Source organism: Salmo salar, chromosome 12 (assembly GCF_965601325.2).
Source record: "Salmo salar chromosome 12, fSalSal1, whole genome shotgun sequence".
In the NCBI taxonomy this organism is placed as follows: domain Eukaryota; kingdom Metazoa; phylum Chordata; class Actinopteri; order Salmoniformes; family Salmonidae; genus Salmo; species Salmo salar.
This window is the reverse complement of record NC_138302.1, coordinates 30566923-30583245: the sequence shown is the minus strand read 5'-3', so window position 1 is coordinate 30583245 and position 16323 is coordinate 30566923. Positions and strand designations below refer to the sequence as shown.

Here is a 16323-nt window from a genome sequence, read left to right as displayed (position 1 = left end):
CTCACAGTCAACCACACCTTCATGTATTACTGCAGTCTAATTTAGAATTCTTAATTGAATCAAATGCTATTTTTATATGCTATTAGAATCTCAATGGTTTATTGTGTTAGACATACAATATGGTGAGTGGAGAGTTTAGATGGATTGCATTGTTAGAGAACAACAATAACATATCCAACTGTAAATGAACTTTATTGCATTCACATTACTACAGGCCTGTTAAAAAAGCATATCAAAGTTACATCATGTTGTGTTCATGTTATTCACCTTTCAGATGTCGATTTTTCTCAATGTTAATCAAACTCAGCTCATATCTCTTCTCACCCTTTGCATCAGAATTTGAATGTGAGGAGAGAATTCCCTCTAGTGCTTCTGTTCAGTGTCACATGTCTAACTTCAGTTCAATCAATCCAGGGTTGTATTCACAAGGGACGAAATGAAAGCCGATGTAGAGAGACCACCTGAACATACGATAAGTTTTCCGTTGTGAATTGTTTTGCTACTGTGAACTAATGTACTGTCGCTGGGGGGAAAACAATACAGTCTTCAGGTACTGTAACTACTTATATAATACATAATTATGAAGACATTTTTTTTTTCTTCTTTGTGCAGTGATTACATACATTTTCATCACAATGGGTTTACTGCTTTTGGTTCCTTAAAACTTATGAAAACTATTTACATCTTAGAACATGAAAGAATGCAGATTAGTCTCCCCATCAATAATGATTTTCATTTGTTTAAAGATTACAGTATTTAAAAACAACAATTGAAAATATTTACAAAACATTCAGTGTAACATCTTTCTCACTGCCCTATATTTAATGAACAGTATCAAGGTGCACGATTTGAACAGGAATTTCGGTGAAAAATATACCCAGAAATATCATACAAAATGATATTCTGCATTTTACATGTTTTATCTGGATAAAGTAAAAAAGCTTTAATCTCAATGATATCCTTAATAACAAACAAAGTCACATATAAAAACATACAAAATGGGGTAAGGTACATATTGGGTAAGGTACGGAGTAGGCCTCAAGCAGGCATATCTATGTGCTGAAAACAGGAAGTTGTCTTTTTTTTGTACCTATTATGAAATCACTTGACAATCACTTCATATACAGACAGGAGTCCTCTCTCATCTTGGCCTCTTACACTACGAAATAACATGTCTTATTTTTGTTCGAATTTGCAAATAGTCATAACTTTACACACAAACATCTCAAGACACCACAGTAGATCTGAGCAAAAATCAACAACAACACAAAATATCAAAGAGCCCTGATTAGTTGCATGCAGGCTGGCATAGAGATAGGTTAATCATATCTGTATCTACAGTGCCAACTGCCAAGTATGCACTTAAGCAAGAAGGAACAGATACTGTAGAAGAGTTGGAAGGAATTGTGGGAGGTGTAGTCTTGTTGTGGACGGCGTTCACCTCAAGTTGCCACAATACAACAGATTTCTCAGTTGAAATGTAACGCCATCGCCAGCAACACGATAGCAGTAAAACATAATGGGAACTGAAACGATCATTATAGAAACATAAGACAATTTCTGCCCCTTGCATAACACAACATGTTTTTAAATGTTTTTCCAAAATGATCATAATCAACCACCAGGTGAAGGTGTTTACGTTACCTTGAAACTGATACCAATTCTCTCGGATTAATAATTGACTCTAGTCCATTGTTTTTCGTGTTTACTATTGCGTTCCATTAAACTGACTTCATGGAGGCGAGCCTGGGCAAAACATAGACATAGATCTGAATTTTCCACCAGCAGAAAAAGGAAGGACAAAACAAAAGAAACTGCTGCGGTAGAACTGTTGAAGCAACAGGCTGGCTGTTGGTAACAAGTTTGGTTAATGTTACAATAAGTTCCAAAGGTTGACTTCAAAACGACACCCTATTCCTTCTAGTCAAAAGTAATGTACTATTTAGCATAACATTTCTTCTCATACACATTGCAGCAGAATCAAAGCCCAGGGGGAATAATGGCAGGCACAGCAGTATCTATCGAAACCTGATGATCAACAAATCTTTGGTCAAATGAAACATGTCGTATTGCACTGTACAGTCTTGCGAAACCTCAGAGGCGAAACTAGTTTAACTTCATCTTTCTGAATAAGTGCTGTGTCTCATGAACAATGTTCCCTCTAAGCTGTGCATGTGCAGCTCCCAGGGACTGATATGCAGAATAAATATCAGCCCTGTGCGAGACTGAACTTTACTCAACTTTCTAGAGTTTTCCCCGTTAGTTAACACTATCAGCGTTTCCCTTTACTGTGGGAATTGTGATCGAATCAACGCAATATCAGCCACTTTCAATGCAACATACCGAAACAAAACAAACTATGCAAGACTTACTATGCAAAACTAAATATATAAGAGATGTTGTTGTTGGCAGAATGCATCGGAGTAGGATTCTATTGCATTGACAGGCAGACTCAGGCTTGTACTCTACACAGACCAGTGCGCCATAACCAATCAGAGCTGCAGTAGGCCTATATGCAAATAGACCATTGCAATATATAGATCTGTGCCATTCACTTTGAACTGGACTGTTTTTACAGCGTGAGCGGTTGTGAGTAGATCAAAGCGAGAGCTATATGTAGCGACGTGTGCATATTTGTACATTTGTTCAGTAGTTAGTGAGTTATTAGCCCAGTAATTGATAATTTGTAGTCAGAAATGGGGGGGGGGGGGGGGGGGGGGGGGGTGATTGCTTCCTACAAGAACACAAAATGTGTGCATTTCAGTCTTGAATAAGCTAAGTAGCCAATAGGCAGAGGGTAGCATAATTTGTCTCATTCTCTGTAATAATGGTATGGGAATAATGATGCAAGTGGTTTCTTGCATCAAACAACACAACCACATGTTCAGTCCCCTCCTTGTTTGATGGACAAGTGGATAAACAGGTTAATGTCAAGCCCTGCATGTTTTTTTCAAAAGTCTCATGGAATATCGGCCTACATTGAACACCACACATCAGCTGCTACTGTAGGCTGAATGATAGAACAGCTATTTCCATGTTAAAATGTTATGGGATGCATTTTCTCCATTGTTTATTATGGTAGGCCACTCTGGTAGGCCTATATTATGATCAAATAGCCACAGTAGCCTACTTGACCACTGTTAAAACTAACTTAAAGCAGGCACAGCCGCGGTGTTCACAGTAAACCTGCACAGGAAGTTGCACAGAATTTTCACAATATTCAAATTTGCGCTCAGCAGACCTGAGTTTTAACAATCATGCTGGTAGAATCTACAGTCTACCTACACCATGGCAACTCTGTATATAACCATTCATGTTAGGCTTTTAAACATAGGCTGTTAAAGAGTTATATCATTTGTAATCAACCACAGTGCTTAAAGGCTGGCATCATCAGTAGATTATGAGGAAACAAATGCCTCAATCAGAATGACCTGAGTGCCAAAGTGACTGTCATCGGACACTTAACAGGAAACAGTCCAAAGGATAGTGACAAGCCCCTTATTGATCATCAAGGAAACAGTCCCTTCCAGAAACAGCCAGTTAACGAATCAGTTCCTGTCGCTGTTTAGACCTGGCGACAGGGAGACAGAGAGAGAGAAAGGGCAAAAGAGAGTGAGAGTGAAAGAGAAAGAGAGAGACAGACAGAGAAGGGGAGAGAGAGAGAGAGAGAGAGAGAGAGAGAGAGAGAGAGAGAGAGAGAGAACGAGCATATTGTTACACAATAATAGAAAGTAAAAACAGGAGAGACTTTTCACTAATCATTACAAGGAGCACAAGCAGCATGTAAACTACAATCATTTAAAAAAAACATGTCCCCTATGAAGCTATGATGCTGAATAGAAAGAGAGCTATTATAAATACAGTAGATGTAGATACAATATGTTTTAGATAGATATGTTCATTAGATGTACAATAAAAATATAGATATATTAATTGTAGATTGAACACGTGGACACAGTACCTTCTGCCCCAACATCTGATCATGCATGTTATCTGTTTGATGGCCACCTAAAAAAGAAAAAGACTAAGTCAGAAGCTGATCTGTGACATATTGTGGAGGAAAGTCATCTAACGTTTAAATCTCCAGAGGAACATTGCCTCCTCCAAAGTTCAGTAGAATTAAGAGTTGGGCAGAAAGAGACAAGTTAGTCAAGACAGCAAGTCTTTCCTCTCAGTGCAGGTAGGCCCATATTTCACCCAGCATTACATAATAGTATGACCCAAAATAAATAATCTCCCTTCACCACAGCCATGCAGCTAAATTACCTTAATTAGAAAAGGGGTGAGTCAATTCTTAAGATTTCCCCATGAGAACAATGGTAAAGCAGAGCTATCATCATCGCCAACTGGTTTGGTAAACAATGAGTAATCATCCGGCCTCCATTTTATACTCCACTTGTGACGGAAGAAACACTACCCTTTGACCTACATTCAAACACCCTAGTAGTCATGTTTAATAGGATAGCTAAGTCAGATACTGTGCGTACAGCATATCAGATATTATACAGGGACAGATACAGGGACGGACTGGGATCAGAAATCTAACAAGCAGGCAATAATGTCTAACACACAGGCCCATTTTTGCCCCTGGAAGCCCCAACACCTGCCCTGGACTGATAGGACAGATACTGTATGTACAGCATATCAGACATACGGGCCCAATGTAAACAAAGTATCTCCCTCTGAAGCTACAGTAAAGAGGAACTGATAGAGGATGTGGTTAGTGAGAAGATTTGGAAGGGTGAGAACAGACAGACAAGTGTTCCGGGTGAGTTTTACTGTCCAAAGCTGAGTGGCTAGTTTCACAAACCAAAATCATGTGAATGCTAGCCTGGTCAAATATCTGTTTGTACTACTCTTGCCAACTCCATAGCTTATTGTCAAGACAAAGATGTTAGGCATGACAATGAGTGACAAGGGGTTGACATGATAGCCCAAACAGACTGGCACTCAGGCTATGTGAATGCATTATGGAGTGTTGTTTTTGCCTTGGAAAATGTAATCATTTTCATTTGTTGAGTTATAATTTTTTATCAAATATTCAAAATATGATGTAGGTCTGTCATATCCTGACCATAGAAAGCTTTTATTTTTCTATGGTAGAGTAGGTCAGGGTGTGACAGAGGGTTTTGTCTAGTTTATTTATGTCTATGTTGGTTCTAGTTTCTTTTTTCTATGTTGGGGGTTTTGTCTAGTTTATGTATTTCTATGTGGGGTTCTAGTTGTTGTATTTCTATATTGTTGTTTTTTGGGATGATCTCCAATTAGAGGCAGCTGGTCATCGTTGTCTCTAATTGGGGATCATATTTAAGTGGTTGTTTTTCCCACCTGGGTTTGTGGGAGATTATTTTTAGTAAGTGTATGTTGCTCCTCTTTGTCACGGTTTGTTGCGTTTATTAGTTTATTTGTATGTCTTGCATAGTTTCTGTCACGTCCTGACCAGTATAAGGGGTTATTTTAGTTTGGTCAGGACGTGGCAGGGAGTGTTTGTTTCATGTGGTTTGGGCTAGGTATTTAGGTAGAGGGGTACTTGTTTTATATGGTTCGGGGTGTGTGTATACTTAGAGGGGTGTTGTATTTATGTGTTCCGGGGTTTTTGGTTTATGTTCTTGTTTTATGTTCTAGGTTGTCTATGTTGTGTATTTCTTTGTTTGCCTGGTGTGGCTCTCAATCAGGAACAACTGTACATCGTTGTTTCTGATTGAGAGTCCTACTTAAGGAGCTTGTTTTTCACCTGTCCCTTTGTGGGTAGTTATCTTTGCACTGCTGTTAGTATAGCCTGCAAAACTGTCGTTCCTTGTTTATTGTTTTTTCGTGTTCACGTTTAAATAAAATAATGAGCACGCAACCCGCTGCGCCTTGGTCTAATCTCTTCGAATACCGTGACAGTTCCACAGTTTAAATAAAATGTGGAACGAAACACACACTGCGCCTTGGTCCCATTCTTCAGACAACCGTGACAAGGTCATTATGAAGTATATGTACTGCTTTTACAGTGACTTCTGTGAACTGTCTAGGAAAGATGGGAAACCATAAACCCAAAGTGACAAATGAAAATGACATATACTGAATATTGAAGGACATACTCATTAATGGGAAGGTGGACTGCCTTCGAGCTCCTGTCAAAATGGACACAAAACCTACTATTACAATTTAGCTTAAAACAAATTAAATAAAAAAGATAATTAAACCAAAGGCAATGCTGATGAACAATAAATAGCCTACAAGTGAGGTTAATGCTTAATCCATTAATAGATTAACAATAAATAGCCTACAAGTGCAGTTAATGCTTAATCCATTAATAGATAATAGTTTTCTTATATTATACACTGAGTATACAAAACATTAAGGACACCTGCTCTTTCCATGAAATAGACTGTCCAGGTGAATCCAGGTGAAAGCTATGACCCGTATTGGCTGAGTTACCAGACAACATTACAGGTTGTGTAATCAATCCCCCATGCAAAGCCAAAATGGATGGCTGCCAGAGCATGCAGGCTTGGCAGAGGCAGGGCCACTGTACAGGTTAATCTAGCACCAGTTAGCATGACAAGTACGTACATGATCAGATACATGAGTATGACAACTAATGTACTTACGTTGGGCAGAGCGCCTCTTAAATAACAGCAGTGCAGCAAGGAGTACAATGATCAGAGATCCTAGCACTACAACAGGGGTTAGCCATTTGGTGGTGGACAGATTATCCAAGTGGTCAGCTTTACGACCTGGACAGACAAAATGGACATAAATTGGGAGTAACAAAATCAATAGGCAATTCATATGAAGTCAAGAGAAAAAGGTTAGTTATGCTTGGGTCAAAGTCAATATCAGGGCATTTCACACACACAGACTTGAGCTCTGTTCAAATCTGCATGCATCTTAATAACCTTTTACTGCAGTGGGATAAATCAAGGTCACACAGAGAGATTATTAGTTTTAAACAAATCTTGAAGACTGAAATATAACAAAACCTTTTGACATAGAAATACTGGATTTGTTTGTTTTTTTAAATCTGGAAAATATTCATAACATTCCACCCATGAGGCCAGAGAGGGCCCTTTTGGTCATTGACTGCAAGAATGGGCTACTTTACTTTCCATTGCTAAGAACAATTCGTTTGGCATTAGATGCATCCTTTGTCTTGGAAAATTCCAAGCCAGGCTAAAGAACAAAAGCTGAAGGACCGCTTGTAGTCCTAAAACCCGGAAATGAGTTACTCTTGGTTCGTTCAGCCATTCCTATGGTGAAAATGAATGGGGAAAGAATATGGTTTTGAGATAAATACCGAAAATAAGGTCAGAGGTTAACACAGGTTTTGGAGATTTTATACATTTTGTTCTATGAGATAATATCAGTCAGTTAACATGACCTTTATGAATTATGAAGCCTTTATGTGCTTTATTAAATTACATAAAAGCTTCAAAATTCACAAAAAGTTATGCAAACTGATGAAGATTATCTCGTAGAACAAAACATATAAGATCTCCTAAGCCTATGCTTACCACAGACCTTATTTTTGGCGTTTATCCAAAAACCCTCCAAAAACTCCATTCATTTCCTCATAGGTTTCGTCCAACAAACCATTCGGGGAGTTAGTGCCTACAAAAAGATGCCATTACTATTGCTATCTATTGTTTCTTTCCCAAATCAAATCAAGACATTCATTTTCTTTTTTCCAGTTTCAAGGAAGATGTTCAGTCAGATTTGGCAGCATGTTATGGCCTGATCTACTCCACCCCTCAGTGACATGTTGTTCTCTCATTATAAAGCTGACTTTTATTGCGTTCAGAAATGTCATAAAGACGTCGTAAAAAAAGGCCTATGTTAATAAAATTAGACTAGATTAAGGCTGAATTGTTTTACAATTATCAGGGTCAGGATGAGCGAATACGATAAACTGGCAGGTTTTGGACTTGACCCTGCTTCTACAAAGGATGACATCACCAACATATTCATACCCATAGGTAGCAGGCATGGCAGCACGTACCTAAGTCTCGAGACACAAACTTTATCACAAATGATGCCATCCCCTCCTTGGCACCATTGACATTGAGCACTTTGCACGTGTAGTTTGTGGAACTGGATGTAGCCTTCAGCACTGTGAATCTACTGGAGAGGCGGAACAGTCCATCGTCAGTCTCTTTGGCCACGAGTTCAGCACTGCGCGTCCAATTGCTGCCAAACTGGTCAAACCACCAGATCAACCCTGTCTGGTGCCCGCCTGTAGAGTTGCAGAAAAGGGTCACATCTGTGTTCTCTTTGATGTTGGTCACAGGGATGGAGCTCATCGTTGGAGTCTTGTACTTAGCTGAAAGAGAGAGAGGAAGGGAAAAATATATTATACATGTGGTTGATATTCGCTACATCAGTAGTTATACAACGTCAGTGGGTAAACATTGTCTAGACGGACTTTGCACCTTTTCAACGTCAATTCAGTGGTTATATCTTGGAATGAGATTACCGTAGGAGTGATTTTATTAAACTGGAATTACCTCTTTCTATTACATGTTCTAATTTGGTCTGTGTACACTGTGATTGCATACCATGGGCAGAAAGAAAATATAAATATAAATTTCCACTGAAACAGAAAGTAAACAATGCTCCTGCTGTGCTGTCCAATTACACACTTAGAAATAGATCTGAACTCCCCCTGAAAATATTCCAGAATTAACATCCTTCTCAACTTTGTATCATAACTGTATGGAAGTGCTTTCTCAGAATTGAAAAGCCTGTCCAGCTATAATTCTATCCTCGATGCAAGTCTTAGTGGTTGTATGGTTGTGTGTGTGTGTGTGTGTGTGTGTGTGTGTGTGTGTGTGTGTGTGTGTGTGTGTGTGTGTGTGTGTGTGTGTGTGTGTGTGTGGGAGACAACATTGAAAGTTGAATAGAACTTCATTCCAAAGCATTTCAGCGTATGGGCATCATAACCTATGAGCCGAGACACATTTAAGAAAACATGTTGTCTATTCTTCTATTGCCCTCCAAGCTTGGCTGAATATTTCACATGTTAAGTTTGCTCCTTTAATGAACCTGTGTTGAAAAATGTGTATATTTTCCTAAAATCACACTTGGTTGAACTATAGACAGTCTACGACTCACCTGTGACACTGAGGCTGATTGTAGCTGTGGCAATCCCAACATCTGTGGTCACCATGCATTCATACGCCCCCTTGTCGGCCATCTTGGTATTTGTCAACAACAAGGACACATTCATATTCTTCTTGTTCCAGGATGGCTCAGCAAATTTAAACCCAGGGGTTAGGTCCATTTTCTCTTTATGGTATTCCAACAAATTATCATCAGCTTTATCAGCAGCTCCCATTCTCTTCCAGGTCACCGTTATGATGGTCACATCCACAACCACAGGTTTGACAATGCACTCTAGAATTAACTGCTGACCATAAACCCCATGGTATTCTGTTTTACACTCCAGTTTGACAAATGCTGTTAGTAAAATATCAGAGAAAAAAATGTACATTAATACAAGAGAGAATTACTGTTATAGTAGTCAGTTTTATCATGTGGCCAATCTTATTGAACTTTTAGTAAAAAAACTACAATATACAGTTCTCCCAAACCACAGACAAAGGTAACAATCAGCTGAAAGCTATTTTTGTATATGACCATTATTATGGCATTCATGGCACAACTTACACTCAGAGGAATTTCCAGCTCTGATACAGGCTAAATGGATCACAAAAAACAGCAAGGTGGTAGCTGAAGTCATCTTTGGATTCCTGAGTAGGAAGAGAGAAATGTACAATGACAACACTTGTCACAACAGTATGAGGTAAGTCTGTAGACAGCATGAGGTAGCTTTATAGATCGTCTGTCACTCAAAATGGCTCCGGACTGCAAAAAAAGCAAAAGAAAGCAGCTCCCTAGCTGAGGCTAGTCAGAGTCTTCACAAGGACCCAGTCTACCACCACCATGGCAGAGCATCTACCAGGCAGTCAGCCATCAGAATGTAAGTTTAGCTTCAGCTTGTAATAGATGATTTTGTCAGATTAAGCCTCACTTTAAAATGTGTGTTCTTGTTTTGATGGCTGTGGCATTTTTATTGTGATTACACACTAATGGTTCTTGTTTTATTTTAATGTAGTAGATGTATCAAGGGATGACACAGAGACCTCTGGCTCTGAGCAAGACAGTGAGCCAGAGCTGCCAGATGTCATCGAGCCCCTCCCAACTGCATCAAGCACCAGATATGCTGTTCCGAAAAAAGGACCCAATGGTAGGCCAGGCCTATACTTTAAACTACACATTTTAGCTAGCAGCTGTTAGTATCTAATTTTGTGGCTCCCTTAATTATACATTTCCATAGAGATATGACACATTATTTAATGTACAGACGTGTTTGAAAACATTTCCCAGAACTCAGCTTGGCACTAGGAAAAGGGCTTTCAACAGCTCCTGGTATAAGGACAATTCATGGCTTGAATATTCTGTAAATCAAGATTTTATTTAATGTTTCGCCTGTAGGCATTTTTCTTTGCCCAATACACCTGAATCGGCCTTCACATCACAGTCAGGTTTTTGTAACTGGAAAAAGGCGCTGTTTAAAGATTCTGGGTTTAAGCTCCATTTGAAGGCAGAGCATCATATCAATGCTATGTATGCTTGGAATCAGCATAAAAGGGCTATTGACAGCAACTCATCAATGTTAGATGTCATAAATGAGGACCGGAAAAAGAGAGTGGACGAAAACTGTACTTACATTAAAACAACTGCAGATGTGCTCCTATTAACTGCCACTCAAAATATAGCGCAGAGAGGCCATCGAGAGTCTGATGACTCTCACAACAAGGGTCATTTTTTGACAATCTTATAAGAAATAGCAAAGCATGACCCTCTCATGGAGAAAAGGATGAATGCATGTGGCAATGCTAAGTACACAAGCCACCAAATCCAGAAGGAAGTTCTTGAAGGCTTAGCTGAGATGGTACAAAGTGAAATAACAAGAGAAGTAAAAGAAAGTGACGTGTTTAGTGTAATTGCAGATGAAACCAAAGATTTGAAGAAAAAAGAACAAATGTCTTTAGTTTGTGAGATACTATTACAACAGGGCTATCAATGAAAGCTTTTTACACTTTCAGTCAGCTGAAAGCTTAGATGCAGCAGGTCTCACAAAAATGATAATTGATTGCCTTGAAAAACATGGTCTGGACTACAGAAATAATCTTGTGGGGCAAGGCTATGACGGTGCATCCGTCATGAGCGGAAAGCATTCTGGTGTGTCTGCACAGATTAAAAACAGTGCAAGATTTGCATTTTGTGTGCACTGTAATGCACATTGTCAGAATTTGGTTCTTGTAAATGCTGTAAAATCAGTGCCTGAGGCAGTTAACTTTTTTGCTCTCCTGCAGAAGCTTTATAACTTTGTATCTGGCTCGTACGTTCATCTCAAGTGGCTTGCAGTTCAGAAAGAGCTGTATCCACAGCAGCAGCCCAGGGAACTACAGAGACTTACAGCTGTAAGGTGGGCATGCAGATACATGGCATGCAATAATCTGAGGGACAGGCTTCCAGCAGTTCTGAGAGTGCTACAGGATATCACACTTGAAAATAGTGGTGATAGATCAGTGGAGGCAAGGGGCCTTCTTTCTCAGATTGATTTACATGTCATAGGGCTTTTGGTTACCTTTTGTAAAGTGCATGGTGATGCCAATGTCTTTCTGACATGCTCCAATCAAGCTCTCTTGACCCAGCAAGGGCTGTGGATCTAGTAGGTGCTCTTACAGACACATTACATGACTACAGAAGTGAGGGTTACTTTGGAGAACTATGGAAAGAGGTTGAAGAGATTGCAGAGCACTGCAAAATAAGTGTACAAACAGTGTGTAAAAGACAGCCTAAAACAAGCTTACGATTTCACGACTCATTGATGATGAGCACCGTAGGACAGAAAAATAGTGACCAAAGTGATGGTGAGAGCTTCCAAAGAGCTATCTTTTATCAGGTGCTTGACAGTCTCACAGCTGAGCTGCAGAGGCGCTTTTCAAAGAAGAATTGCGAGACAATGCAAGGGGTCCAGTCTCTCAACCCAAAGAGTACAACATTCTTGAATGAGGAGCCTCTGTTTGCCTTTGCTCAGACCTTTGAGTCAGATTTAGAGGACCTCAAACATGAGGTTCATCAAACCAAGCGGCTTCTTGATATGAGAGAGAAAAGTGGAAGGGACAGACCGTCTACTCTCCTTGACTTTGTTGTGTTTCTTGAACCTTATAAAGAGGTCTTACATGAGCTATTTCAACTTTGTAAGATTTCTGTTGTTACACCAGTCAGCAGTGCTTCTTGCGAGAGAAGCTTCTCAGCTTTAAAACGGATTAAAACCCACCTTAGGACAACAATAGTTGATGACAGGTTAAGTCACCTCAGAATTCTCAGTGTTGAGTCAAGGAGGGCACGCTCCCTCAACATGGATGAGTTTGTGAAACATTTTGCCAGTTCTCACCAGAACCGCAAAATTATGCTGTTTTAAATCTATCTAGGATAATTTGGCACTTAGGCGGTCCCTCTGGTCATGATTAAAACCTGCACTGTGTACTAACTAGTACACTGACATTCTAAAATGATAAATCCAAAGGGTATCATGTCACACAGATTTCATTTGGTCTTAATTAGGCCAATTCCAAAACTTGTCTTTGCTATTAGTTAACATAATATATATTAGCATAAATATGATACTGCACGTTTGTAATATTGATGGAAACCAAAATTATTTTGATTTTGAAGTCCATTTCTGCTTGATACCTGGTATGTCAAATTGCAGTGTGTTTTTTTGTAAATTTCCATTTTTGTAAATAAACTATGCAATTTATGTAACACACAAATGCTATCTTATCTCCTTGGTGCTTTATTTTCTGAAAATATTTTGGATGTTCAACACTTATAGACCCAGATTATATATTCATGAAAACAGAGTGAAGTCTCTCCAGTATGTGAGTACAGTACAGTGTGTGTGTGTGTGTGTGTGTGTGTGTGTGTGTGTGTGTGTGTGTGTGTGTGTGTGTGTGTGTGTGTGTGTGTGTGTGTGTGTGTGTGTGTGTGTGTGTGTGTGTGTGTGTGTGTGTGTGTGTGTGCGTGTTTATGTGTGTATGTGTGTGTGTGGGATTGTGTGTGTGCGTGTGCGTGTGTGTGAGAGAGTTAAAGATAGAAAGAAAGAAATTGAGCTGCAGTTCTGCGGTAGAGACACTGACTATTCATAGTATGTTAAAGAATTCTAGTGAAGTAGTGAAGTAACCCTTTTGGACCACACTATCTGCCACATTGAAGAACTCTGGGTTAAGTGAATTATCACTTCTACCTCTAATCAGCAATCATAGGATTCAATCATGCTCCTTAGATGCCAGGTTAGGGTTACACACACATTTTCTGTCATGGTCTATAGACCCCCTGAAGTAGCCTTGCCCCCCCCCCCCCCCCCCGGCCACCCCATGTAGAAAACTCTAGCTCCACCACTGTTTGTAAGGAAATGAAAAGTCATGGAAATTTGTTTCATAATTGTTGTTAACGTAATTCATGAAAGCACACTTTTAAATATGATCAATCAATTAAAAAACAACATATCAGCCAATATCGGAATGACCCTTCAGTGCATGACTGTGGTGCTGCGTGTCTGCCAGTGTGAGTGGGCCATTGCCCGAGGAGAGAGAGCGAGACATTTCAGCAGCAGGTATAAAAATAATGACAGATTAACTAGATCACCAATTTAAAACATAACTTGTAGCAGTTATCTCTCTAGTTAACTATAGCTATCTAAACATGAATTCCGTTGTTGCCTTTCCACCCGCACTGTAGAGCCTAAATAGATCTGCACTGTTGGAAAACGGGAATTCTCCTCTATTAAACAGTAGCCATGTAATTGGGACAACGTAAAAAAATATTTTAATAATGGCCTAATAGATAAATAACTTGCTGTGCATAGATCTCCCCCGAAACATGAATATTTGAGCCGCATATATAAACATGTCTAGTTAGATACCATGATTTGAAGTAGTCTACCTTATCCATTTGATCCCTGATTTATTGAATGAGGGAATTATTTTATAAAGACAAAAGTATTTGGTTGTAATGTTGAAAAAGCCAGGAGCTCTCCAGATGGAGGGTTAACCACATGTTGACATGTGATTAACAGTGCAGTTCTACGTGGGGGGCTAAGTGCCTTGATCAAGGGCACAACGGCAGGAGGTGGTCTAATGGACCGACTTGGAAAAAGACAGCTCCTGCACTTCTTCCATCCCAAGTCAACCATTGGTCTTAACTAAGTGCATAGTGAATGGGGGCCTCACATAGACAACTGTCCCCTATTTAGCTATCTACTGGTCACCTCCCACCTGGATTGTCAACATGCCTGTTTGAACTATTTCTTTGGCTGACAAATGCAATAAAATGTGAACATTAGACAAATAGACAAAAGAGCATAACACTCACTGAAGGAAACACATTCTATTATTAAGGAAACAATGTGTGGGAGAATGAATTCAAGTTGTCACTAAAGCTGTTGGAGTTATTCTCACCCACAATATCCTCATTGCTTCTAGAGCCAATGCAGTTGAAGAATAGGAATAAACAGCTGCAATGGGAGAATAAGGGATTTTATTTTCTCCCTAGTGAGGACTACTGGAGGGACCTTTCACAAAAAAAATGCATAAATTAGGCCTACGGATGCTAAAATGTATGCAATAATCGAGAGACAAAAGTGCAGTACCCTCCTCTTCAATTTGTTCTTTAGCAGTTTTTGTACTCCACCTGGTCTTTGATAGTATATTTAAAAAAAAAGATTTACATATTTGTCATTGTGATATATAGAGTGTACTGCCTTGCACCTTTGCGTTCCCAGATGGTTGTGATGTAATTATCAAATTCCTTTTTTAATAAACTAGACATTGTATGGGTGTAATGTTAATAGAAAACATTTTTTATCTGGAGTAAACCAACCAGTTATTGAATACATTTTTCAGTAGAATCACAGTAGAGCTCGCATGAAGGGGAAGTAAAGGAGAAGGAAGTTCTATAACTATAATTCCGTTTATGGACTCAGCACTTCACGTGGTTGTGGTTTGGGGACAAAAGCGAACAAACAATTCCATATAGTATACTTTACATGTGGAGAAAGCGCCAAAATGTATGATAACACAAAAGGACTCCGAACTTTCTCTTTTACTATGCAAATAGATAAGAGGTGGTATAGCCTGTTCGACTAGGGAAAGTCCACCATGTATTTTGAGGGTACTATTAGCCCTAAGCAAATAAACATTACTAGTAACGGCACCTCACAAATCTACCCCTCGTGAAGCATAGCCTAACCTTACCCATAATGGTTTTGAGTAGCCACTGTCAGTTGCATATAACTCACAACAACCCGCACGCAGGCAGCCTAGTTTCTCTCAGCTCCTCCATGTAGTGTATTTGAGAAACCCAACTGTAGGCAGGGTCAACTTTTAAAAAGTTGCACATAAAAGTAATTGTGTCTCGAACACACTAAAATTTATTTTTCAAATTTATAAAACAATATCAATGAGCAACAATTAAGAATATTTATTCAGAAAAACAAAACATAGTCTACAGACACGGAAAACGTAAAAAATCTTACCTCGCAAACCCTACAGGCTGCTGACGTTTAGAAGGGGTCGAAAGATCTGATAAAGATCGTAAAATTGACCGACAACAGGCTTTGGCTACTTTCGCTTTCGCTATTACTAGAGTGACGTGTCGATTCTTGTACGTGCCTTCAGAAAGTATTGAAACCCCTTTCATTTGTTCACATTTTGTTGTGTTACAGCCTGAATTTAAAGTGTATCAAATAGTTTTTTGGGGGCACTGGCCTACACACAATACACCATAATGTCAAATTGGAATTATATTTTTCGAAATTTTGACAAATTAATAAAAAATGAAAAGGTGAAATGTCTTGAGTCAATAAGTATTCAACCCCTTTGTTAAGGCAAGCTTAAATACATTCAGGAGTAAAAATGTGCTTAACAAGTCACATAATAAGTTGCATGGACTCACTCTGTGTGCAGTAATACTGTTTAACTGAGGATGGATTAACAACATTGTAGTTACTCTCCACAATATTAACCTAATTGGCAGAGTGAAAAGAAGGAAGCCTGTACAGAATAAAAAATATTCCAAAACATGAATCCTGTTTGCAACAAGGCACCAAAGTAATACTGCAAAGAATGTGGCAAAGCAATTCATTTTTTGTCTTGAATACAAAGTGTTATCTTTGGGCAAATCCAATAGAACACATTGCTGAGTACCACTCTCCATTTTTTCAAGCATAGGGATGGCTTTATTATGTTATGGGTATGTTTTTAG

The 16323-nt window shown here is 39.1% G+C and overlaps 1 protein-coding gene across 1 annotated transcript; it reads right to left on the bottom strand.

Annotated features, from left to right (window-relative positions):
• Positions 1 to 173: 173 nt before the first annotated feature.
• LOC106564667 (uncharacterized) lies at positions 174 to 15689 on the bottom strand. The gene is made up of 8 exons (XM_014130879.3): positions 15596 to 15689; positions 9655 to 9737; positions 9100 to 9444; positions 7988 to 8308; positions 6600 to 6725; positions 6087 to 6119; positions 3962 to 4008; positions 174 to 3571 (listed from the first exon to the last, which is right to left on the bottom strand). Exons 2-8 carry the CDS (start codon positions 9725 to 9727, stop codon positions 3566 to 3568), a joined length of 951 nt encoding a protein of 316 aa, XP_013986354.1. The 5' UTR covers positions 9728 to 9737; positions 15596 to 15689; the 3' UTR covers positions 174 to 3565.
• Between the last annotated feature and the right edge of the window lie 634 nt (positions 15690 to 16323).